The following is a 25,990-nucleotide window of genomic DNA, read 5'->3' on the forward strand; positions in this document are numbered from 1 at the left end:
GCGAACAAAATACTGAAAAGACCAAAAAGATTGTTGATGGCTGAGGTTCGACGATAAGTCTTAGTTTGGTGTTGGACTGACATCCACACAGATTATATCATTGTGATGTTACATTTATCCGTATGATTGACTGTTGTTTTTTTATTTGACTGTTGTTTGAGCACATAAAGTAGCACACGTAATTATTGTATGTGTTTTGTTTGTATAAAGTAATAAATTAAATCACAGACTTGTGACTTTTGGTGCAACATTTAAATCTTTGTGTTGTGTTACTCTACCAACAAAAGTGAATTATGTCAAGGACATGATGGATGAGGTCTCCACAATGCCAAAGGGTTATCTGTTCCACCAGATTGACTTGAAATAGTATTTCATAGAACATAAATTATATTAGACATTATAGATGGACGCCATGACCCCAAAACTGAGGCCAAAGCGTCATGATCGCCATCTGGTGGCTTGCTGGAGTATAGATAATAAATCCCACCTCTTCCATGTCCAAGTACACGCCAATGGAATTTTTCTCAAATAGTTTTTCGTTTAATTAGTTGAACTATTTAGTCGGGTGAACTTTGACCTGCGATAATCGCTTCGCATACGCTTGTGTGTGTGACCAGGCTAGCTGGCTAACGTTAAATTGTTCCTGTGGCCATGACTTAGTTATCTTGGTCCCACAACCTATTACCTCATGGAAGCGACTTAGTTATCTCATTCCTGCCATTCCCACGACTTAGTTATCTCCTTCCCGTCATTCCCACAACTCATTACCTCGTGGCCACTTAGTTATCTCGTTCCCACGCCTTAATATCTAGGCCAAATAGTCATATTTATTCACCCGTGTCACCTGAGGGGCTCGGTGATCACCAGAGAGCCTGTGATTGGTGTTAAAGGAGCATGCTGTACTGGAAATGAATCAGTGATCGTGTCCATTCAAAGGCTATGATCTCGGAAAGGGGGACGTCCCTTCTTTCTGGTAATTACGGTAATCGCAGTCATGATACCGGAAGGGCCTCCGTGTTGTGCTCTTCGTGGAGGCTCCCCCCTCCGTCCCTGTGGCTCTGCTTTTCCTCGGGCTTCTCGGCGGCGGAGGACGGAAACATGTGCGCCAACATGCCGCCGGACAGCTTGAACCTGGAGGCCCAGCTCCTGTCCATCATGGACGTGCTGGTGAAGGCGGCGGCGGCGGAGATCAGCCAGCTATTCTCTGAGAGCGCGGCGTCGCTCCGCATGCTGCTCAGCCAGAGCCTGAAGGAGAACGAGGCGCTGCGGATGAGGATGAAGGTGACGCGGGGCGAGCTGTTCTCCCTCCGGCTGCAGACCCGGAGCAACCGGCCGGCCAGCCGCTTCTCCTCGGTACGGGGAACCGTCCCCAGACCCCGGTTCAAGCCTCACGGTAACCAGGTCTTTAACTGAACAATAACAATGGCCGACTTTTTACCGGAGTAACGAGAAACGCGCGCCCCCTGCAGGTCAATTAACTAAAGTAAATTACAGAGACGCTGTAGGCACGATACAAACCTAAATACTTGTTTTCTATTTATGTTAGAAACGTGTTATAACTGTTTCCTAAAAAAACAGATTTTTCCAAATAGTCAATGAGCTTCTCATCAATAACTTCTACTCATTACCACGTCACAGGCTCTGTAGTTCACCCGCCCCTGATCTGTTAATAATTAATAACTTTGTCAAACATGAGCATGATCTGATTAGTTTACATGACATTTTAAATTCATTATCACAAGTTATTATTATTTTTTACTCTCATTTCATATTGTTTGTTGTAAAGAACTTTGTTACTTGGATTGAAAAGGGCTATTCAAATAAAGTTATTATTATTATTAGTAGTAGTAGTAGTAGTATTATTAGTTAACCAAGTTTTCGCTGAAGTTTGAGCAAATGAAACAGTTTGTCTGTGTTTTGTTTCGGTGTTTTTCCCTCTAAAGAATGAGAAGAGACCAAAACTGTGACTTGTGGATTTGAATCACAATAAAAGATTATTACAATAAGATAATCCAGTCAGAACATGGTCACGCATACACTAATACAGACGAATATCGTGGGTCAAAGTTCCTTCAAGTTGAACTCCACATGAAGCCACGCTGCTGTTTTAATCGCCTTCTCACTCGCTCAGATTGTTGCAAGCTCACGTAAATATGGAAGTTTTGTCTTTTCTCTACTGTAACAGCACGTCCTTAGGTTTTCAGTAACACACCTGCAAAGTAAACTGTAGTTTGAAGGAGCGGTTGTTGAACAGACAGATTGGCCGAGTTATCTTCACTTCACCAGGAATATATAAACATTTGAAACTTTGATGTACAACTTCACACACTTTTATCATCATCACCATCTTGAAATTGTGTCCTTTTCTTTCCTCCAGTTGTCATTAAGCCTCCGGTGCCTCAAAAAGCTGTTGGGGTCGCAGCCTCTGTTTCTCTACAGTCGGACAACAAGACTTCCTCTGGCACTCAAGTGCAGGTAACACAGAACAGGCGTTCAGTAAAGAATCCTTTTCTTCTTTTACTTGTTTGCTCATGCACATGTGTTCATGTTTGTCAGTGTGCAGATGTGGAGAGTCCAGATGTGATTCTGATTAAAGATGAGGATGACGTGGGAGGATGTGGACCAGATGTAGGTGAGGAGGCTGTTTTTGTTTATTTGATAATATTATGAATATCTTCCAATTTTTTTTTTAAGGCTCCAGCACAGATTCACAAATATCACTTTGTGGTCTTGTCTCATCAGGTCAGGACGACTTCGGAGGCCATCGTCCACAGGGAGGTGTCACCACAGGGACCCAGAAGTTAGACTCTGGTTCCTCCTGCCAAAAAAGTTATAGTGAGGAGCTGAGAATCGTGAGTGTTCTCAGCGGAGGAGAATTGCCTCTGCATGGCGATAGTGACACCCTCTTCACTGCCTCTGAACTTCAGGCTTTCAGCTCCCTGTCTCCAGACCACAGCATCACCCATGACGGTCTCCTCAGCTTCACCACCGGTGCCAATGATGGCGCCCAACTGAGACTGATGCAGGATAACAGCGTTGGACTGGTGGAGGGGAACCATTCCACTCAAGCATTGACTTCTGCAATAAAAACAACCATAGTCGGAGCCGATGGTCACGTGGGGCACCCGAGTCACATCAGCCAGTTCTCCCAGCAGCAGAACATCTTCTCCCACGGTGTCAGCAAATCCCTGGACTGCAGCATCTGTGGCGAGCGCTTCCTCAGCCGCGAAGACCTGATGGTTCACCGGGCCAGTCACACCGGGGAGTCGCCCGTTGTCTGTACCTTGTGCAGCAAGTCTTTCGTCAACAAGACCACGCTGGGCATCCACATGCGCATTCACACCGGGGAGAAGCCGTACGCGTGTCCGCAGTGCGGCAAGCGCTTCACGCAGAACGGCAGCCTGAAGATCCACCTGAGGACTCACTCCGGAGAGAAGCCGTACACCTGCAACCAGTGCCCGGCCAGCTTCAACAACCCCAGCAACCTGCGCAGACACATGATCACACACAACACAGACGGGCTGCTGTGACCACGGCTGACGAGAACATTTCATATCCTTCACCTTTTTTAGGCTTTCTTACTTTTACTGACACTTGTTTGTTTTGACATGGGTCCAATGTATTTAACAACCTATGAGCACTTTGTATGTATCTATTGACTTCACGCCAAAACCGTTGTGTGTTGAATAATTAGACTTGCATTTGTTTTGAACTCTAGGAAAAGTAGCAATAGAAAAGTTCTATAATAAAATATATTTTAAAATTTTCCTCCCTGATTTTTTTTAATTCTTTTTAAAACTTTAATGCCTCACATCACCTCAACTCCACCGTTTTAAGTTACTGCCATCACTATGTCTACATGCGTAACTTTCTTAATATGACTTTACTTACTCTACACTACACAGGTGAAGCAAAGCATGAAACATTTGACATGAATGACTTGAGTTTGCTAAACACTATGATCAGGAGGCAATATGAACAGAAACCATGATGGGGAAATTATAACTAATCACAGCCTGAGTTGAAGATTATGGATATATCTTCCAAATCTGTGGGAAGTTTTATATTGAGATATTAAGAAATATTGTTAGCTAGTTGTTTGGGAAAAAACAGGGGAGAACATCTGCAGTAAAATGGCACATTAATACAATTTAAATAAGAAAGTTATTGTTGGCCAATCACATTATAAAATGATAAAAACACATGAAGATGTCACTATTAACTGATGCAGCATGTCAATTTTGGTATTAAGAAAATCATTGTTTTACCCTCTTGGATATTAAAGGGATATTTCAACTGGTACTTCATGGCATATTCCAGTGATGATGTAGTCTTCACATTTTATCAATAGGATTTTAAAGGCTAAACTGTTTTAAAAGTTTATAATTTTAGTTTCTCCTGTCACACAAATACAACCAATTCTCAGATAAACTGACTAAACTCCATCAGTCTCCACATTGTTGGTAATTTGAAATTTAAAACTTGTGGCTTGATTTATAGTGACCTTCACACCTTGCACCAGGAGAGGGCCATCCCCTCTTTTGTTTTGTATGGTTCATTAAAAACAAACTACCTCCACTGTTGAAGCTCTTTTTCCTCTTTTTATACTCTTAAAAAGTTTTGACTGGGCAATAGTTAATTTAGTGTGTATTATGTTTACGCATTTGTAGTCTGCATATGTAATACTGAATAAATATACATCTTTTTACAGTTTTCAACATCTGAGGAGTCCGTCAGGCACCTCTAGAGTGCAGCATTGCTTTTTTTCCTTCAGTAACTGTTGTGACTCAGGTTAACTCACACCAAAGCACTGTGTGTGGGGGTGTGGTGTGGAGGGGGGACTCTTAAGGAAACTGGGGGAAATTCCTTGCATTGTTCCTCTTTCCATCCTGCCCACACTCCAGCATTGTTTGTCAAGTTTCTACTTGTTTTGCTTCGATTTTGCCCCAAAGTCAGAAAAGCATAACACCCAAAAAACAAAACTAAAAGTATAATAACTTCCCTAAAAACTTTAAAAATATATATATAAACATATATTTAATAATAATAAGATAATATTTACATCACGCAACTATCCCAAAAACAGTTATCTGGTCAGGCATGATTCATCTGTTACTTCTTGTGATACTGATCGGACCCATGTGGTGGACGTGATGGTCACTGGTAGTGGTTTTTTACATGCCAGTAATTTTGTCGCATTGGTGTGGAATGCTGTTGTTGTACTTCCCCAAGAAATGCTGCTTCCTCTCAGGCCATTGTTCATGGGCAATCAATGAAATGACATGAGTGTGTGTGTGTTTGTGTGTGTTTGAGTGTGTGTGTGTGTGTGTGTGGGGAGTGACATGAAAATGGGGAGGGAGTTATTGTACTAAGGAGAAATTAAGTAATGGACTCTTCTACTCCCCTCTTATGATCATGTAGCTTGCTTATATCAGGCAGTGTGTGTTTTATATATACATATATATATATATATATATATATATATATATATTAATATTTATGTATTTAATTCTATGTAATCTGAAAATCATACATTTTAAAAAATATGAATGACGCCCGTTATTAGTCCATGAAACTCAATATTGAAATGATCAAGAATTTCTGACCCTACAGTCAACACCACAAACACATTGAGTTTTGTGTTACCAGAAAACTGGGAAACTCGCATGTATGAAACTGCTGCCTGACCATTTTTTGCTTGAAAGTGTTGACAGTTTTTTTAGTCAGTCAACTAATGAATTAATGAGTTCATTGTTCTGGTTGGTCTCAAGGCTAAAAGCCTATAGTATGAAATACCATCACTACTACATCTTCTACTACTATTAATAATAATAAACTTTAACTGTATAGCACTTTTCTTAGCAAGGTCTTAAAGTGCTTGACAAGGAAGAAATAACCCAAGACAAAATTATGAAATAGAAACATTAAAGTAGAATAATAAAATAAATACCATCAAGACAATAAATAAATTGTGTGTGCGGTTGTGTGTTAGGAGGACATGACTGTTTGTGTATGGAGAAATTGTGTGTGAGGCGAACTCGTGTGTGCGCAGTGTTTACGGTAAAGCGTCTCTCTGGCCCCGCCCTCTCGCTGATAGAAAACTCGGTGATGTCGCTTCGTCTTTAACAAGCTTGACCCAGAAGCCGGAGCAGGAGGGGGACCCGCGGGGAGAAAACACAGCGAAGCACCGAACAGTCTGGAAGGCGGCCGGCCGGACCCTCCACTCAGCAGGTGAGTCGTGTCGGTGGACGGTCCCCGGTAGTCGGCGGCCCGGGGCCCGCGCTGCTCTCCCCCCCGCTCGGTGCACTGCAGCGTTGGCAAGGAGTGGTCACACCGACAGAAACACGACTCCCAGGCTAGCGCTAGCACCCGAGCTAACCCGAAGTTCAACCCGGGCTCCGCGGTGGCGCCGTGGTGGTCCTCCCCGGGGACCACCTCCTCCAGCAGGGTCTTGGTACCGAAAACCAACGTCACGACACAATCCCCCCTGAATTAGCTTTACAAGGGGGCGCGGAACCGAACCCACGCCAAGTCCAGCGCCCGGGTGGGTGCTAATCTGTGCTATGCTAACGCTAGCCCGCTGCTCAGCTACGTGTGGGTTATTGTGATGCTAACGTAGCAGGACAGGTCACCCGGGTGCGGGGCGAGGGGCGGCCGACCGGGGCTGAGCCGACCCCCCCACGGTGTCATGTTCTCTGGACCGGGCCGTCGGCAGAGCCACCCGGGGAACACAGGCTCGGAATGCGGGAGTCTTTGTTCGGGAGAGTCGTTTGATATCAGCGTGATTTCCTCGCTGGCTGCGGTGGGTTTCAGTCACCGCAGCCAGACTCGAAGCCCCTGCCCCAGATTGATGCATCGCGTTGGAGGGAGAGGGGGGGGGATCAATTCACGACTGTATGTGGGGGGGTTTGATTGTTAGATATTGTTATATAATGGACCGGGGCTCTAGCCAGGGGCAGCCGGTTCCAGATGGACCAGGTTCGGGTCTGCCGAAGAGGAGCCGGGTCTGGGGATCAACAGGGGGAGAGACTCTGGCGGGTTTATATCGCTGAAGTCGCCAGGGCTCAGTTTCCTGGTTTCACACGTTCACATGGGTTTGACCTACTTGCTGTCTGTGGTGTCTGCTGTAAACCTGTCTGTCTGTCTGTGGTAGACAGACATCCATCAGTAGATCTCACCAGGGACCACTTCTGGGTAAACGGAAACCTCACTACTCGTTTGTCTAGACATGTGTGTGTTCTGCTTTTAGGTTGAGCCAGTTTTGTGTATTTGCAGTGTAAAGGGTGGTGGTCTCAGGAGTTGTCGTCTGTCACACACACACACATTCTACTGGGAGCTGGAGGTTTGTTCGCCTGTGAACCTGTTGGATGGGTCTTGTGCAAACTTGCTCTGGTTGGAAAAGAAAGGGCTGGGTGGGGATAACTGTCAACCCGAGTGAGAACAAGTGAACTGGCCTTTCTCCTGTAAACAGCCTGGCATGCAGACACACACTGCAGTGTAGGTAGGTGTCTTCTTTCTGGGCTTTAGTACTGTCCTGGTTAATGGTTATACTCTGTGTGTGTGTGTGTGTGTGTGAGTGTGTGTTTGTAGTGCTGCAGGTGCTGCCACTAATAACACCATATGTGACTGAACACCCGTGTATCAGCCTTTGCTCACTGCTCGTCTCCAGGTCAGTGTTTGATTGTTGATTCTTGCCCCCAGACTACAATTGTGTCTGCTGTCTGTAGGCTCAGGTTAATCCACAAAGGGAACTGGTGTGTGTGTGAGTGTGTCTGCGTGCATGTGAACATGATGTGTGTATGTGTTAAGTGGATTAGTGAGCTAAACCTGGCAATCCGCGCTCGGTTTAAACCATCCACGGTAGCATGGCACAGACATATCAGCAAATCTCAGTGTCAGGTACCTGGAGACGTGAGAACAAACGTGTGTTGACTGTTCATCTAGTCGGGGGGGTCTCGGCTGCTGATTACAGGTGGGAGCCCTCGCTGTATCAACCAGTGTCTCATTAAGCCGACAAAGGGCTGCCTTGTTGGTTCCGTATGTGCACGGTGATCACAGATCTCTTCAGACAGGGTTGAGTGAGTCATGCTGACTGATGACTCCAGAGGCGAATGGAGATGTATGACCGGTGGTGTGTCAGGCCCGGATCAGATGTTTGGGGAGTCGTTGACCCCGAGGCTCTGTTGACATTTTGACCGTTTGTTACATTCATTTTTAGGGAAGACGAAAGTGACCCTTCCTCTGCGTGTTGTTCCCTGCCTCACCCTGCAAGGATTGTAAATAACAATACAACATTGTTTTTCTGTGTGGACGTGACGTACGCGTTGGCTTTAGGCTATTTAAAGTTTTAGCAGTGAGTGGAGGCTCGTCCTCAGCTTGCAGGACAAACATGATTCAAAGGAGATTCTTTTCTTGTGCTAAATTCTGATTTGCTGCATTTCTTTTCTTTTCTTAAAGTTGTCTGTCATCAATAAAACAATTTATAGTCTGCAATATCTGTTCTTTTTAAATGTCAGCAAACTGTGATAAATTGCCATACTCGTTTCCAGAGCTTCAATAGATTTTATTTTGTCCTGTAATCAGTTTAAAACCCAGACATATTGAATTTGCTGAAATAGAAATATGAGAATATGAAAAAATATCCATATTTTGAACTCTGGAACCACTGAATACTTTAACTTTCCCCCCCCCAAAAAGTTGCATTCACTATTAATAATTTATCAAAACTGTTGCCAGCATATTTGACTTTTGCATCAATTAGTTTTCAGCCCCTCAAAAATAAGGATTCTGCAGTTAGATGATTGGAACTCTGGAAATAAACCAACCAAAATATATGAACTTATCATTTAAAAGGATGTGATTCTTCAGCCCTGTAGGTTCACAGAGACTGAAAGCGGAACAGAAAACAGTAGACGGAAAATAATTTAGTAAGTGGGAAGTGGTTTGTGGTCGCATGATCAACGTATTGCCCGTGGGGAATTGCGTTAGGTAGTTCTTTTGAGGAAAACGTTTTATTGTGAACCAAAGTCAACGTCGCATCCCATTCCCTTTACAAATCTCTGATGTTGGATCCTTGACTTCCTGTTTGTGAGGAAGTGGGTTAGAGGGAAACCGGGAAAGTCTATGTTCAACGAAACTCGCCGGCGACCTTCAAGGTTAAAACCAACAGCTGTGAGCAAGGGAGACGAAAGGAGGACAGAAGTCATGAGTGTGTCAGGAGTGACATGAACTTAACCCCCCCCCCCATCCTACAAAAACACACACATGCACTCGCACAGATACACTCGCACTCAAATGTGGCCAATGGTGTTGTCTCTGCTCTGAAACTTTTTTTCACGCTCGCGTTCGTGTTCTCAGTTGCACAAACTTCTCATTGTTCCAGTGGCCTCCTGGACGGACAGCTGTGAATTCCACACTCTGGCTGCGGTTCACACACACACACACACACACACACACACACACACACACACACACACACACACACACACACACACACACACACACACACACACACACACACACACACACACACACAGAGAGAGAGAATATCATGTTGGCAAGAAATAATAATCTCAGTTTATAATTAATTGTGTATGGATGGTGTGTGGCTTGTTGATAATGATTTTATGCTCCATCAGACTGACACAGTGTTAACTATAAAACGATCATCTAATAGTTTTTGTTTCTCCGGGCTTGTGTTGCTGTGGCTCCACTGAACCGTTTTAGCCAGTGTCCCTCTCAGGTTGTTTTACAGTGGTAGAGTGGGTGGGCTGCTGTGCTGAATTGGCAGGAGACAATGCAAGGAATGCAAGATCAGCTTTTATCTTTTATTCAGCACTCCTTTCCTTATCTGTCTCTACCCCCCCCCCCCTCTTCCGCTGCCGCTCACCCTCTCCTCTCACTCTGCTCCCGTCTTTTTCTCGCTGCCAGAGTCTCTGCTTCCTTTATTTGTTTGCAGCTCTCTGACCGTCTCTTGGGCTGTGGTGGATAATACAAGCCCTTGGCCTGGCTATGACCATATATAGGCATGTGTGCTCCAGGACAGCAGCCAGTGACTGGCTCAGGTGGGAGTTTATGTGCTCTGGGGGGGCCGCAGTCACCAAACACAGCACCGTGTGTGTGATGTAATGTCTTCCTGTCAGTCAGCCTTACACATGCAAGCCGTGGTTTCTAACGGATTCCTTTTTCATGTGAACATTCATATCAGCCACTCCTCGTGTTCTCACCAGGCCATCCCACTTTCCTCCCCCTTTTTTCCCACACTGGGCACACCCCGAGCTGGGATTCTTTTCTAAAGAAGCGTATATGCGTGTGTGTTACTCATTCATTTGAATGGAGCTTACAGGAACAGCTGCCGCCTCTGCAGGTTGCATTTGATCAGTTAAGGGTCATGTGAGGTGTCGCAATACTTTGAAACGGTGATATCATCTAGGCTGCTTTTTTTTGTTTTTTTTGTTTGCACAATCTGAAGCAGGTGAAACTGTGAGTCATTCCTCACCATGTCTCCATTTCAACTTAATACACCTTCTGCTCAGCTGTCTGTTGTATGGACTTGTTATCACTCTACCTGTCAAGCACACAAACATTAAATAGTAAATGCAGGCCCCTGTTTGTTGTCCAAACTGGCAACACGTTTTTCAGTGCATGTTGGGTAGGCTATGAGAAACTGAAATTTGGTCACCCCTCCTTACGTTTGTGTGTGTTTTGGCAGAGGGTGTATCAAACAGATAAGAGGATTTGGCGTCTCCACTTGTTTGGCTCTGATATAACAATGTCTTTCTCTCCGAGCACAGACGACAGAGCAACACTCTCTGGGGGGAGGGAAAAAGAACAGTGAAGTTGAAAGAACAAGAGTAGCAGGCTGAGAGAGTTGGCCCAGATGAGGCTGATTAGAGAGGAAAGGCTGGAAGAAAAGCAAAAGGCAAAGTGGTGCCGAAGAAGGAAAAGCAAGGACACACAAACATATTTCATATCTCTAGAACGGCCTCTCTCTCGATGCTCTGTGGCCCGCACCGAGCGGCAGGTCGCTGCCGTACGCAAGCGAAATGTTGAGTAAACACAGGGTGTGTCTGTAGGCTGGAGCGTCTGTATGTCTCTGTCTTCCTCTCTGTTTTTCTGCTCGCAGTGCAAACACAGATCTTGTTGCCACACTCGTATGGTATTCCCACCGTGTTGCTGTTTTTCTAACAGGTGCCTTCAGCCTTCACTGAAACCTTTCTCCCTCTCTCTGTCCTCATCGTTCTCTTCCCTCCACCTCCCCGTCTTCTCTCTTCATGCAGTCCATTCCTCCTCGTTTCTGGGCTTGGTGGTTCGGTGTCGTCCTACACATGAGCAGCTAGAGCTCAGCCTCTGATCTCGGCTCGATCTCTCACCTCTTCTACTCAAACCACACCCACAGGTGAAGGTTCGTATTCCTGATTTTTCTCTGAAACTGACTGTCTGCGCTGGTGTGTGTTTCTGTCTGAACTGTAAAGAGAAGTATGTGGTTGTTTCTAAATTGAATGTCCCCTCTTGTGATGTGAAGCTACCACCACTGCTTCTGTTTTCATGAAACAGGACTGGTTCTTTAATATTTTTGGAGCAGACAAGCGCCACCATAAATTAATATGCTAATGAACGGGAAGTCAGAGAGAATTAAACAATTATGTATGTATCCCATTTTATGATTCTTCTCAGCCAAACGTACAGGTCCATTGAATAAACATGTATATGTACAAGAGACACTGCATATTCCTCTAAAAAGTAGAATAAAAATGTTTTTTCATTCTTTTTAAAAGTAAAAGTTTGCTTGCAGTCTCTAGAAAGAACATCAGTTTTGATTTAAAAAGTCTGCAAACTGCACAGGATTTATCGAAAGATCTTTCCTCATCTGTTGTTTTAGTCTCAGTTATTATTTTCTCGTTTAGTTTCCATGAGGACAAAAACATCTCTGAGGTCTCCTCCATGCATTGTTCAGTGTTGATATCATATGTAGGGCTTGGTGATATTGACAAATTTAATATTGCGAAACTATCATCATTTATGTTCAATGCGATAAGGATTTTAAAAACCCTCTATCATCTAGCCCCTCCTCCTCCCGCTGCATTTTCTCTTGTATTGTGTTTCTCAGATCAGACAAATTCACATCATCGTGTCATGTGAATTATAGTTTTAGTGACACTACCTGGGTAGTTCACTGCTGCCCTTCCCATAGCAGTGATTCCTTTCACAGGCTTCTTGTGGTTTTAGCTTTTCTCAGTGTTGACATGGTCCAGTAATGATAAAGTCGGCATGAAATTTGAAGCAGAACATTTTCAAAGTTAGAAGGAGTGGAACTGGAAAATAATGTTATTAGACCACGACAGACATTCTCAGGAATAGACGTCGTTAACAAAAACAAAATTCTTAATTGATACCGGGCTGCATGATGTGATCAAAATCCCATATCCGGATGGAAGTATTTTCACATCCAGACAACTAACTATATATATATATATATATATATATATATATTGATACACATACCCTTTTTTGGCCATGTAAATTGGGTCAAGCCTTTGCAGATGTTAATTTGTAACAGCAGCTGTGATCGCCTTCTATCTTAGTGAGTCTTTGCCATATGGTCTGCCGCCGGCAAAAGCCTCTTGCAGCGTCTGCAACATCATTTGAGCACCCGACTGAACTTCGGTGGCTCTCATCCATTCACTCCTCCCGCACCATCTTCATTAATCTTGCGTTTATGTAAAAGAGGTTAGCGATGGAAGGAGTAATTTCTAAGGACTGGTCTGCAGCTTAATTTCGTTCATGTCCGACTTTTCATACCCAAACAAGGTCCATGTGACAGAGGGAGCCCGTCTCTTGGCTGGTCAGAGTCCTCCTCCCTTTCATAATGATCCTGGTCGGTGCCACATTTACTCAGCAGTTCCTTTATGCAAATGTCCGGCCTGCACCCTCGCGGTGTGGAAGAACACAAAGCCGATATTCAAATGATGAGAAGTATTGCTGTAGAAGAGTGATTTTCAGCACATTAAAATAAACAATAGACCATAAAATGAAATGACAGACGATTTTCCTCCACCACACAACATGTATCATTATCACACTGCCCTACTGTCTGTATATCCACTAATGAGGCCAACGGTGCATTTCTACTGCTGAGCAATCCCAACAGTATGTAGAGATGGATGACGTGTCTCCACTTCCCCTCACTATGCAAAACTATACAGGTGCTGAGTCTGCGCAGCTGTAACTTTGAGTAAAGCTGCTGTATAAAGGTGCAGCTGATGCATGTGCCCAAACCTTTTGCAAAATTAGTCTTAGCTTTCAATCATCAGTTTTTATTGCATCAAATAACTAAGTAAATCAAATGTAAAGTATGTACTCGTGGACATACATCAGTCTGGAAACAACTACCTAAAATGACAGAAAAAATATTTGGTTAAGAATTACTTTGTATGTACTAGGCTTGTTTTTTTTTAATTTTATTTGGCCCATGTCCCCACCAGGGAGTGATCAAGATGCTTTGGCTTCTTTTTTTTGCTGAGCTGTCGTGTCGTCTGTTTTTATATACAGTCATTGGTGTGGATGGGTCTCAAGAGCTTGAGCCTGAGTTCTAAAACCAGCTCTGTTAGCAGACAAATCCGATCTGACTCCGCATCCTCACACGTGTCCTGCATCCAGTGGATGTTGCGATACTCTGTAAGGAGAGGTGTGTCCGTTTGTGTTAGACTCCCTCTCCCCGTGCTGTAGTATGACTGAGTGTATGTGTATGGAAGTGTGTAACGCCCCCCCTCTCTCCCCTTGGGGCCGTGCAGTGTGTATGGAGCAGTGTGAGAGCGCAGCGGCTCTGCTGGAGTCGGTCAGGGAGCAGGAGGTGCAGTTTGAACAGCTGACCCGGGCGCTGGAGGAGGAGAGGAGGAGAGTGGGCCTCTCTGCCACCAGCCCCTCGGCCCTGGGTCGCCCCCTCCCTCACACACAGGTAACGCTCCCAATCAGCAACCCCCCTTTTGGAAATCTGTAGACTTCTACAGTCTCCATCTTGGATCGTCATTCCCTTCATCCATTCAATTAATGCATCATTTTCTCCCATTGACACCCATCATTCATCACTCCTCTCCTCCGCCTCGCATTCTCTTCCCCAGCGCTCTGCGAGTTTTTGCCCGCACGTCGTCATCAAGCGAATTTCTTCATTGTCTGTATCTCATAGAACCATCTGTCCGTTTGCCCACATCCTCAAACGAATCAGTTTGTGCCTCTGCATAGTTGGACTGCTTTAACATGCCTGAGATTGTCACCCACACTGTCAGCATGCCTTCAGTGTCACTCAGCGGATACACGCTCTGACACACACATGTTTACACCTTGTCCGCCTCAGCTGTGGAATCTATTCACTTCCTCTCTGTTGCAGCATGTTGTGTTCTGATATGTGGTCAACTGTCATGCATGTGAATCGCAATATCATACATCCCGTGTGGTAACATTTTTATTTACTTTTTTGTTATTATTTTAATCATTTAACATGCATTCGATTAATATCATGTAAATGACCTCTCTTGTGGCTGCTACCTACAAATTATATTGCATGTTTTGTAAATTGAACCGCTACAAATCAAGCTCTGTGTAGAATTTACATGGTAAATCATTATGTTTACATTGTATCAGTCCTATTGCCTATGTTTTAGAGCCAGTTGTTATTATAATAATAATAAATTATTAAACTGTTGGAATTTGTGACATTAGACATTTTGACAAATTGTACTTATGCTATTTGTGTGTTTACCAGTGAGATTGTTTCCCCGCTTTGCCAGATTGTAGTCTCATCTCAATTTAGAGCCATTATTATGGTCTCAGGTAACCCAAAGGTGCAATATTCAAGAGCTGAAATTAAAGCTTATGTTTAGGACTTGGCCTTATAAAGAGACTCAGAGTCATTTAAAATGTATTCCTTAATGTTTTCCTTCCTTTAAGGGCAGCCTGACATAGATTAGATCGTATATTTTGTCTTTTTTGAATCCTTGGAAAGGGCTTCTTCTGATTAGTGTCAAGGAGCTGGAGGATTATGGATAAGTGTTTTTGGCCTTGGCCTTGTGCTACATGGTTTATGTTTGTAGATATAAATGGTGATGACTGTGCATGGTTTTAAACTATTTGTAGATGAAGTGGCATTAGGGGAGGCCGCAGCTGTAGGGGAAGTGCGGCCATCACTTCCGATTGCATATAAATAACAGCCCTGCCTCCTTGTGGACATGTTCTTTAGTGCAGTAGACGATACTCAGTGGGAGTCAGTGTTTGATGAGGCATTCAACACTTGTATTATTAAGTAGTTTTTCAAATAGTAGCCCAGTTATTTTGTGTCACGTGTGATTCAGCTTGAGGCTGTTGCTCATATTTTGAAATAACATTGAATAGGAAGTATTGCTCAGGGCTGGGTAGAAAATATCTTGAGTTATCCAGGGTGACAGTCATTGATTATGTAACGGACTAAAGGGGGATGAATGGCTACACTCCAAAGTGTCCTCCTCCAAGTCTGGCAGGGATTCACAGACCATGAACATGCAGGGACGGTGTGGTCAGCGCTGAATGTGCTTCAGCTGCAGTAATATCATCTGAGTGGTTGTAAGGAAGTAGACAGCTCTGGCTTCTTGGAATCAGGCCCTCAGGCTCACTTGAATGTTTTCAGTGACATTTTTTGTTTGCATCATGTTATTTTTTTCACCATGTATTTCAAAGTTGTGTGTTTCTTTTATCCCAGAACGGGCGTTTAGGTGATGCAGACATAGAACGACTGAAACTCACTGACGCGTATATGAACGGCACACAGGTACGTGTTCTTGTATGTAGGTTCTTATGCAAATGTAATTATATTCATACCAGTGGTTTTGAAAAATGTAAATGATTGTTGTGTCTCTGCTACAGTACAGAATGGTGGACCCTGCACACGGCGCTCTAGATGAGAGCTACACTCCGGAAGACGACTCACAGGAAGTGCACTCAGTGTTTTCGGAAGAGGGAACCACAAGACGGATGGACACAAGTCTCCCTCACATGAAAAAACCTATGACACGCACAGTCCTGCCCTCTGACTCCATGTCCATCGACGGGGGCTTGTCAGTGTCCGGTATGGGGGGCTACAGTGCCACACTTGACCGTCCTTACAGGCAGCCTGTAGGAGGAGACTACCCGACTGCCACAGTCCCCAGAAACTACCACTACGCGCCTGTAGGAAACGCCGGGTACGACGATTACCGGGCGGGCCCGCCGTCCGAAGCATACACTAGCCTGAGCAGGGGCTCACACATGGACGAGCGTTACAGGTACAAGAACCTCCTCTAATGGCACTGTTGTTTCATGATTTATTTCTGGATGTAGTAATGTGTAGTTTTTTTTTATTTATTTTTTTGAAGTGTACATAAAAACGCCATCACTCAAAGCAGAATGTCCACTGTTGAAGCAGGTCTGGTCCTTCGTCGGTAGTTACTCACAAAACACTGACGTCAGATTAAGCAACATTTTATGCTAAAATGCCTTTTTTTTTGTTCTTCAAAAGTGGTCACTACAATATTCACTCTAAAGACAGACAACGGACATTGTGGTCCAAGTGGTTTAACTGTTATTTCTTATTGACAAGAGCAGAATTTACAGTAATTTATAGTTCATGATTAAATACTTGGAAACCATTTGAGAACATCAAGGCATATCCAAACTTCTTTTAACTCTGGCTAGTATCAGGTTTATGAAGCTGGATAAGATTTGATGCAAGATTTAGATTTGACTTAGATTTATCCCACATCACTGTGTCCGTAAGAAGTGGAAATCACTGAGGATGGACTGTATGAATGAAACGAGTGATCACTTCTCCTCTTCTCTTCCCTCCACAGGCCTGTTGATGGCTACAGGACTCTGGATTCTGGCTACCGGGCTCCAAGCCGTCAGCAGCTGGACCCTTACGCAGCACAGCCCCAGGTGAGCCGGGGAATGAGGGCCTTGGGCTCAGCATTGGAGATGCGTTATGGCCAAGGAGGCCACTATGGTCTGGAGGATGACCAGCGCAGTGTGGGGTATGATGACTATGGTATGGGACCTCCAGTCATGCACCCTGGAGGCTATGGAACCATGCCGCGTCTGGGGCAGGGGCCGGGGCCTGGTACTGTGGACCGACGAAGACTCAGGTAAAACATTGTTATTGTACCTTGCATCTTGTTTTTTTTGTTTGTTTAATCTGAAAATATGACTTTAAACTGATCTCATTATTCTGTTCATTATCTCCTTCGACGATATGCAGGAGCTGCGAGGACACTTTGGATGGTGACATGGGAGGAGGTGACCCTTATGCCTGGGGCGTTCCCATGACAATGGAGAGAGGCAGCATGGCTTCACTGGACAGCACATTGAGGAAGGGTCCTCCCGCCTCATGGAGACAGCCTGAGCTGCCCGAGGTCATCGCCATGCTGAACTACCGCCTGGACCCTGTCAAGACCAACGCTGCTGCCTTCCTCCAGCATCTCACATTCAAAAATGACAAGGTAGAACAAATGCAGAAGATAATTATGTTTCTGTGTCGTGATTTTAAGACAAATCTGTGATGCGAGGTGCTAATATTGTGTTTTGGCTTTAGGTTAAGACAGATGTGCGTCGCATGAAAGGTATCCCGTCCTTGGTAACAATGCTGGACCACCCCAGCAAGGACGTCCACCACTCGGCCTGTGGAGCACTGAAGAACATTTCATACGGGCGAGACCAAGAAAACAAGATCGCCATCAAGAACTGTGATGGCGTGCCCGCTCTGGTCAGGTTACTGAGGAAAACCCGTGACCAGGACCTCACTGACACTATCACAGGTAACGCTGATCATATAAAGCTAAAATGTATAATTTGTAATGTATTTAGTTTTTTTTAAATATGTACTTAATTGTTATGCATCATAGCCTCTCATTTATTACTTGAGTGCTCAAACACATACGTCAACTTGGTCAATAGAATCAAGATAACACATGCTGGTGAACAAAAGTTAGAAACTCGCTCAGTTTTAAGTCTTAATATAAAAAACACGAAATAAAACTGTTAATGACGTGTAACGCTTGTGTTATGATGTGATGGACGAGAGAAACCAAAGATCAAATCTGCAACATGATTCAATCATTGTTCATCACTTTGACAACAAAACAGTCAAATTATTTAAAGTGGTAGTAATAGTATTTTTTTATTGTCGTCCCAGGCACCTTGTGGAACCTCTCATCCCACGACTCTGTGAAGATGGAGATTGTAGACCACGCCCTGCACGCCCTGGCTGACGAGGTGGTTGTGCCACACTCGGGCTGGGAGCGAGCGAGCAACGGTGCAGAGGAGAGCTGCAAACCACGCCATCTGGAGTGGGAAACCGCCTTGACCAACACTGCTGGCTGCCTTAGGTACGCAAGGGATCAATGACTGGAAAGAAGAGAATGAGAGCGGCGGAGACTTATTTTGAGAAGCAAACATGCAATTATGTGCTCAAGTTCTCCCTCTCTCCAACAGGAATGTGAGCTCAGAACGCAGCGAGGCCCGACGAAAACTCCGAGAGTGCACAGGATTGGTGGATTCCCTCATGTACGTTGTCCAGTCACAGATCAACCGCAAAGATGTGGATAATAAGGTACTTGCACTCTTAAGACAATCACCGATTTTTACACTTTTATCATTGGTCCGTCCACTCATGACACCTTTCCTGTTTCATCCCCTCCTCCTGTAGTTGGTGGAGAACAGCGTTTGCCTCCTGAGGAATCTGTCCTATCACGTTCACCGTGAGGTCCCCGGCTGTGAGCGTTACGCAGAGTCCGCCCCCGTCAACCAGGGACCGACCACCACTAAGAAGGGAGGCTGCTTTGGCTCTCGAAAGGGCAAAGGTCAGTGTCCGACAGCGACTGAGGGTTCCAGTTGATGTGTCTGAGAGATTTGCTGTTGAAAGAAGGAAAGCTGCTGTTGCTGCTGCTGCTGCTGCTTCATCTGCTGCTGCATCTGCTGCTGCTGGTGGCTTTGAGCTTGTTGGTGGCGGAAGCGCCTGTCGCTGTTTTTCTCACTCTACCACTGTTTCCCTCCTTTTTCTTCCTCTCTTTCCTCTTACCTTTCTCTCGTCTTTCTTCCCATCCTCCTTCACTCCCTCCTCTCTCTCTCTCTGCTCTATTTAGATGAATGGTTTTCTAAAGGTAAGAGTCCCCTCTTGGTGTTGTCGTCATACGTTTTGAAACCATTGACCGCTCTGTCATCACTTATGTCACTAATGCACCATAACAGTTCACTACACTAATGTGAATGTTGACTTCACTTGCAGTACATTGGCATGATCACTGGATGTCAAACCCCACTGCATGTTCAAAGTGCTTGTTCAACTGGTTGCATGGTTGGGTTTTACGTAACGCTGTCATAAAGCCGAGGACTGAGGATAACCTGAATGCTCATCTCAGCTGGCTTCACTTGATCTGCTTCTTTTCTTCAGCTCTAACTTTCATGTTTTGTCTGCTGGGGTTTTTTCTTGCTGCAGGAAAGAAGGACGGAGATGATGGAAGTGGAGATCAGGTGGACATTCCAAAGAGGACAACACCCGCCAAAGGTGTGTGTGTGTGTGTGTGTGTGTGTGTGTGTGTGTGTGTGTGTGTGTGTGTGTGTGTGTGTGTGTGTGTGTGTGTGTGTGTGTGTGTGTGTGTGTGTGTGTGTGTGTGTGTGTGTGTGTGTGTGTGTGTGTGTGTGTGTGTGTGTGTGTGTGTGTGTGTGTGTGTGTGTGTGTGTGTGTGTGTGTGTTTTTCTCTTCACATCATGAATTCATCAGTCTGTGACGAAGCTGTTCTACATGACAAGATCGTTTACTACTTGCTACTCTCAGGATTTATTCTTGACCCATAAATATAAACAGATTTCCTGTAAAACCGCAAGAATCTCATTCTGGAGTCAAGATGTTTGTTATTATGATGCAAGTGTTGTGAAATGCTTAGTCACTTGATTTGTTTTATTATGCATTTCAAGTTCTTAATTCTTTGGACAAAAAACAAAAATTATTAGGTTTACGTTTTAAGATCATGACTTCATCACATTCTGTATGTATTTAGCTTTTATGAGTCGTCGTTAGTCTTAGAGATGAAGATGTTTTGTTTTGAGTCTGAAGTGTCTCCCAACACCAGGCTCTGATTGCAGATGTCGGTTTTAGTTGAGACTTAACCTGCACCGTGTCCAAGATGCTGAAATGCGATCGACTCTAATCTAATCTACTCTGTTCCCTCTCTGTTGACCTCAGGTTACGAGCTGTTGTTCCAACCAGAGGTGGTTCGTGTTTACACGTCGCTGCTCAGAGAGAGCAAGAATCCCTCGGTGCTGGAGGCTGCTGCCGGTGCCATCCAGAACCTGTGTGCTGGAAGATGGACTGTGAGTACCATTTCATCACATCCTTATAAAAACATAGAATTAGTACATAAAGATTATTAGTAATGTTTATGAGCATTTTGAGTATTTGATGCGAAGTTTACCTCTGACTCGTCGGCTGTGGAAAAAGTACTCAATACTCAATCTGAAGTTAGTGGAGTGACACTGCTGTTGGTGTCAAACGACTCATTACTGCTTGCGTCTGCTCGCTCTTCAGCACGGTCGATACATCCGGGCCACTGTGCGTCTGGAGAAGGGTCTTCCCATGATGGCAGAACTGCTGGCTCACGGGAATGACCGTGTGGTCAGGGCGATGTCCGGAGCCTTGAGGAACCTCGCCATCGACAACCGCAACTGTGAACTACTCGGTAAGAACATCAGCTTGTTGAAAAGTCTGAGATTTGAATCATGGTTACGTTTATTTTGTACAGAATATTTTTCTTCGTTATGCATCTGAACGTTTCCTTGAAAGCTGAACTACATTTCGTGTTTTCCTCTGCAGGTTTGCATGCAGTGCCTCACCTTGTGGCCAACCTGCCTGGAGGCCAAAGTCAATCTGGACGTGTTCTATCAGAGGAAACTGTGGTTTCTGTACTGAGCACGCTCACCGAGGTGCTAGGCAACAGTCTGGAGGCTTCAAAGACTCTCCGAGCCTCGCAGGGTATTGAGAGGCTGGTGCTGATTAACAAGGATGGGTAAGTGTGTTCTGTCGAGTGAGATATGGGAGGAAAATGGTGCTTTGAATTTCTTTGTGAACACTAGCACAGATTCTATAGCCACACTGGGAGAACAGGACCTAAGGTCTGAGCCTGAACATGTCTCCCTGTGTCCAACAGCAAGCGTTCCGACCGCGAGGTGCGGGGGGCCGGCCAGGTGCTGCAGCTGGTCTGGGCCCACAAGGAGCTGCGTCGGCCTCTGGAGAAAGATGGCTGGAAGAAGACGGACTTCATGGTCAACACCAGCACCACCAACGGCCCGAGCACCCGAGCTAACGGCGCCTATGAGGACAGCACCACGCCGCTGCTGGACAGAGGTCAGAGTCGGAAGCATTGTGTGGCTTAAATTATTTAACCGTTTTTAAATCCTACGTTTAGTGAAATGTTTACAGATGGTGCATTTACTTATTGTGTTTGACTTGTAATCATGCGTTGCTTCATTTTAGGGGAAAAGAGGGACATGATTCCACTAAACGACCTTGGCCCTGGTAAGTACATTTATCATCACTTAATTTGAAGGAGACAATTTTCTAGAAAACGTTTTTTTCCCACTTTGACAACTGAGGTAATGTTTCTCTGCCCATTTTAGAGGCCTACTCTACACTGGACCAGAGGGAGAGGAGACACACTCTGGATGACACCACAGACACTTTACAGGTACTTAAAAATCATACTTATGCACATTCACGTGCTGGATTTCTCACTTAACTTCACTAACCACTACTCACCTGTTCCACTATAACTAATTCCACGGTTTTACCTTTTTCACTGACAGCCTTTTAAAACCTCACAATTACTGACAATTTCTCACTCTCACCCTCACTTCCTCTCTCTCTCTTTCTCTCGTTGTCTCTCAGCGAGGGGTGTATGGGGGCAGAAAGGGCTCCCTGCCTCTGTTGGACTCCTACGATGGTTAGCCCTCCCCCCTCCCCTCTACTCCCCTCTGCATGTAACAGCATGGTATGTCCAGCTGACCTCTTGTCCTGCATGGACTTTGAGCTCTTTTCCTTTTGTCTTATATAACTTCAAACCCTCAGTGAATCCTGGTCTCTGTCGTTAACTGTGGACTCAAACACTGGTTGAGGTGTATTGTGCTGATGTGTACTTGCTGGTATAGTATGCTGCAAGGTGGTCCGCACCGTCTGTGTAGAGATTAATCTCAGGCTAACAAAGATAAAAGTCCTCAGAACAATAAAGGCTGTTTTTGCAGTAGTGATGTCACAATATCAGTATTTTAATACCAATGCTAATTGTAATATAGACTTATGTTATAAAAAATAATTAAAGAACAGAGGTAATGCGGTTTCTCAAAAACGGTTTAACATTTTTACTTTAGTTTCCAAGCTTCTCTTTAACTTTTGAGGAAGGGGTTTTACAGTTAGACCTCTATTGTCTCAAAAATAGGTTAGTGTGTCTCAGAGGAGGAACTGCTGGAGTGGATTTACAGTAGCTTTCGGAACGTAGTGCAGTGTTTGATTACATTTCCATGTTGGGGCATATTTGTCTCTGTGTCCTCAGTTGCAGCCTTTTCGTTTTATGCCTTTTGTCAGTGGTTTTTGATTTGTTTTTCAGTGCTCTCTCTTGTGGCTCTACAGGGTATTGCAACTCATGTGGTCAATTAGTATCAACAGATTTATTATATAATTAAATGTACTATTAAATGTAGTGAATTTGTATACATAATCACAGGGAAAACTAATGATATTACAGTAGTTTTGAACATCTGGATATTGTGACCGCACGCCTGTGCAGCTCTGTCATACTCATACCACAGAGTGAGTCTTTGTTTCTCCTCCATGTTAAGTGCATAAATTAACAAAATATATATATTTTTTATAACATATAGTTTGATCTGTTTATTATTCTAATGTGCGTATATTTTTGCTCTGCTCCTCCAGAAAAACTGATCGTGTGCATCACTCAGACTGGGCCGTCCCTGCCCTACCACTGCTACTGAGGAGAGAAGATCCAAATGCACAGACTCTCTCCCTCTCCCCACCCCCTCCTCTCTTGATCTCCCTCTTTATCTCTCTCTGTCTCTCTATCACCCCGCAGATGGGATCAGGAGTTGGGGGTTGGCTTCCAAAGAAAGCGGTTTGTGTTGCAGACATGCAAGTTCGGCGCAGCACAGATACAAACCAACTTTTTACAAATTCATTCAAGTTGTAGCAACAAAACTATATTCTGTTTTTGAATTATAGTTCTTCTGTAAAGGCAATCACCTTAGTTGACAATCATTTAATTCTGGTGTTGTCATCCTGCTTTTTTTTTTTTAATGTTTTTTCTGTTGTCGACATGTTGCTGCCAACACCCATATCCTGATTATGAATTTGTACGTAGACTTCTATGTAGGGTATATACTGTATATAAAAAGAAAATGGGATTGACTGCATTAGTTTTAGCTCATTAATTTAAATCATCCCTCTACTGGGATTGGTGGGAGGGTGGGACGCGGCGGCAGACCGACGACGTCCCTGTAGATTGAGAATGTTTATATAGGAGTTATTTTCCTGTCTAGAGTTATTTTCTCTCGGTTGGGACGAGCTCAGGCGTAGACAAGAGAAGACAGGTGGGTGTATATTTGTCATACAGTAAACCTGTGGCTGTGTGTGTGTGTGGGGGAAAAATTAATATGGACCTTTTTGAATGAAAGTGTGTGTGTGTGTGCATGGACCCGACCCATACGACCACGTGTTGATTGTTTCATCAGCTCGTCGTCTCTTTTTATCGTGTGCTCCTACTCCTGTGACAATGCTTATTTTTTTTTTATATGTACCAACTGCCTCCTTTTGTGTTTGATACTTAAATTTCCACATTTTCTTTTGCTCCCCCTGTGGAAAAATGACAGTTTCAGCTGCTGTGTTTTGACTTTAAGCAGAAACACACATCAGACCTGTTAGTGAAATGCGAAGCGCGGAACATGCACCACTAAACCTCTGAGACTTTGCGACATCCTGCTTCAGAAACCATTCCATGCTATTTTATTTAAGGTTAACACTATGGACACAACATGAGTCTTCAGAAGGGTCTCTCGACTAATATTTATCTCTGATTTGTCCTCATACTGATAAAATACTACTTGCTCTTTCTTTGCGATTTGTAGTCATTGAGACGCTGACATTTTCATTCCTGTCGTGCCGTATTTACATTTACACTTGGGAGGCTTCTTCACTCAGAGGAGACTCGAGTTTTTAACAGACTGATTTGGGAGATGTTTCCTTTTGAAAGTTTGACAAAAAGCTCATTTTTTGTCTTGGTTCTCTTTTTTTTGTACTTTATTCTGTCTGGTTTGTATTTTATTTCGGGGTTTGTACGTGAGGGAGCGGTGGATGCAAGAATTATGCAATTAGTTCCACTTTTTAGTCCCAGTTTTACTGCTGACTTGTTTTAAAGGCAAAAGAGACCAATCATCTTTGTTTTTTTTACTCTCCACTCATATAGTATATTTGTACTGTTGCCTATCCATGTAAAACTATGATGTACCATTCATACCTGCCTTGGCTCTGAGAAGTTGCTTTTTTCAGTAAAGTATGTAACTGGTAATAATGTTGTTTTTATAAATAAAGATCTTTTCTTAGACAAGATTTGGCAACGTGTCCTTGATGTGGCGGTGTCATGTATTGTATATAAACACGTCTAATTAAAGAGAGGCAGTCCGTCTGTCGGAGTAATTTCATCCCCTCGCTCTTGTTGAGGCCAAAGGCAAACGCACAGACTTCACACTATGTCCCTAGCATCAGTGTGCTTAGTTGGATGTTCTCATCCACTAATTATCAGGGCTTATGGTCATTGGAGACAATGGAGTCATCAGACTTCCTTGAAACTCACCACAACCACATTTATGTCCATAAACTTCAGACCCTGAGCTCAGGTCTTAATTTCCTTCCCTCATGAAGCTTTTCAACTTTAAACACACGATGTGCACGTTGCACAGTTAAAGATTCTTAAGTGTTGACATTCTCAGCTTTGCTGTCGACTCCGGTTACACACGAGCCACATGCTGACGGGGAATAGCTGTCGTGTGTGTGTGTGTGTCAGGCCCCAAACATGATGAAAGTACACACGAGGGTTGTACGAGGACGTGCTCCCCCAGTATGTTACACATCTGAAATGCATGTCCAGCTGCTGGATCACACGGGCCTGGAGTGCGTGTCAGTGTGTGAACGTCTGATATAAGTCAGGTCATGAAGTGTATGTCAGACTGTGACCCCAAACAACTCAACAAATAGAACTCCATGTAGATGTTAATAGAAATTGAGAAACGTTTCCAAGTATTGAATGAATCATATCCGTCTCCCCTGACTATTAAGATAACAGTTCACCACACAGGTCTGTAGAGAACATTAAGGAGGTTGTATCCTGTGTAGTTTTAATTTAAACAATAAAAAATACCCTGAGTTTATAAAGTGTATACATAGTTAATACTGTTAAACCTTCATAAACTTAGCTATAGCTGCTTATATATATCAGTCGTAAAAATGTGGTTTGAGTCTTTTTCCGACAAACCTATATGTAAAACAAACTGTCCTGATTTACATAAGAACATTTCTCAAAACAAAATTAGAAATCAAAACTAAAAGTCAATGTTTTAAGATCAGAAAATGACCAATTGACTTTGAGCAACTTACATTTTCTGCTTGACTTTGTGGACCCTTTAATAGAATTTAAACTGCACCACTTAAAAATGCATATTTTAGATATTAAAGACAAGACCGGGTAGTTTTTCAAAAACATTTAAACTTTAAAATTTTGAGTTGCTTCTTAAATTAGCTGCATCTTCCATGTACTCAATACTTTTCACGTTTAAGTTTAATTTCAGTGTCTATAAAACAGGAAGTAGGTTTTGGTTTGGCTGAAAAATGTCCATTCAAGTGTCCAAGTCTGGCTCTTTGAACCTAATAACCAGC

General features: G+C 43.9%; 2 protein-coding genes across 7 annotated transcripts; both read left to right on the top strand.

Moving 5' to 3' along the window:
- Nucleotides 1–1,056: 1,056 nt before the first annotated feature.
- LOC133011646 (zinc finger protein 45-like) lies at nt 1,057–3,767 on the top strand. The gene is made up of 4 exons (XM_061079458.1): nt 1,057–1,393; nt 2,378–2,475; nt 2,557–2,632; nt 2,743–3,767. Exons 1-4 carry the CDS (start codon nt 1,099–1,101, stop codon nt 3,528–3,530), a joined length of 1,257 nt encoding a protein of 418 aa, XP_060935441.1. The 5' UTR covers nt 1,057–1,098; the 3' UTR covers nt 3,531–3,767.
- A 2,334-nt stretch (nt 3,768–6,101) lies between these two features.
- LOC133011641 (catenin delta-1-like) lies at nt 6,102–24,665 on the top strand. 6 transcript variants are annotated; one of them, XM_061079445.1, is made up of 19 exons: nt 6,102–6,231; nt 11,280–11,404; nt 13,794–13,957; nt 15,731–15,799; nt 15,895–16,292; nt 16,857–17,147; nt 17,261–17,501; nt 17,594–17,816; nt 18,194–18,386; nt 18,493–18,610; nt 18,707–18,860; nt 19,496–19,564; nt 20,243–20,370; nt 20,585–20,735; nt 20,870–21,062; nt 21,204–21,400; nt 21,530–21,571; nt 21,673–21,740; nt 21,941–22,043. In XM_061079445.1, exons 3-19 carry the CDS (start codon nt 13,799–13,801, stop codon nt 21,998–22,000), a joined length of 2,754 nt encoding a protein of 917 aa, XP_060935428.1. In that variant the 5' UTR covers nt 6,102–6,231; nt 11,280–11,404; nt 13,794–13,798; the 3' UTR covers nt 22,001–22,043. The 6 variants fall into 6 exon arrangements, with proteins under 6 accessions (XP_060935428.1, XP_060935432.1, XP_060935429.1 ...); XM_061079449.1 differs by lacking the exon at nt 13,794–13,957; XM_061079446.1 differs by lacking the exon at nt 11,280–11,404.
- Nucleotides 24,666–25,990: the final 1,325 nt, after the last annotated feature.

This window comes from Limanda limanda, chromosome 10 (assembly GCF_963576545.1).
Source record: "Limanda limanda chromosome 10, fLimLim1.1, whole genome shotgun sequence".
In the NCBI taxonomy this organism is placed as follows: domain Eukaryota; kingdom Metazoa; phylum Chordata; class Actinopteri; order Pleuronectiformes; family Pleuronectidae; genus Limanda; species Limanda limanda.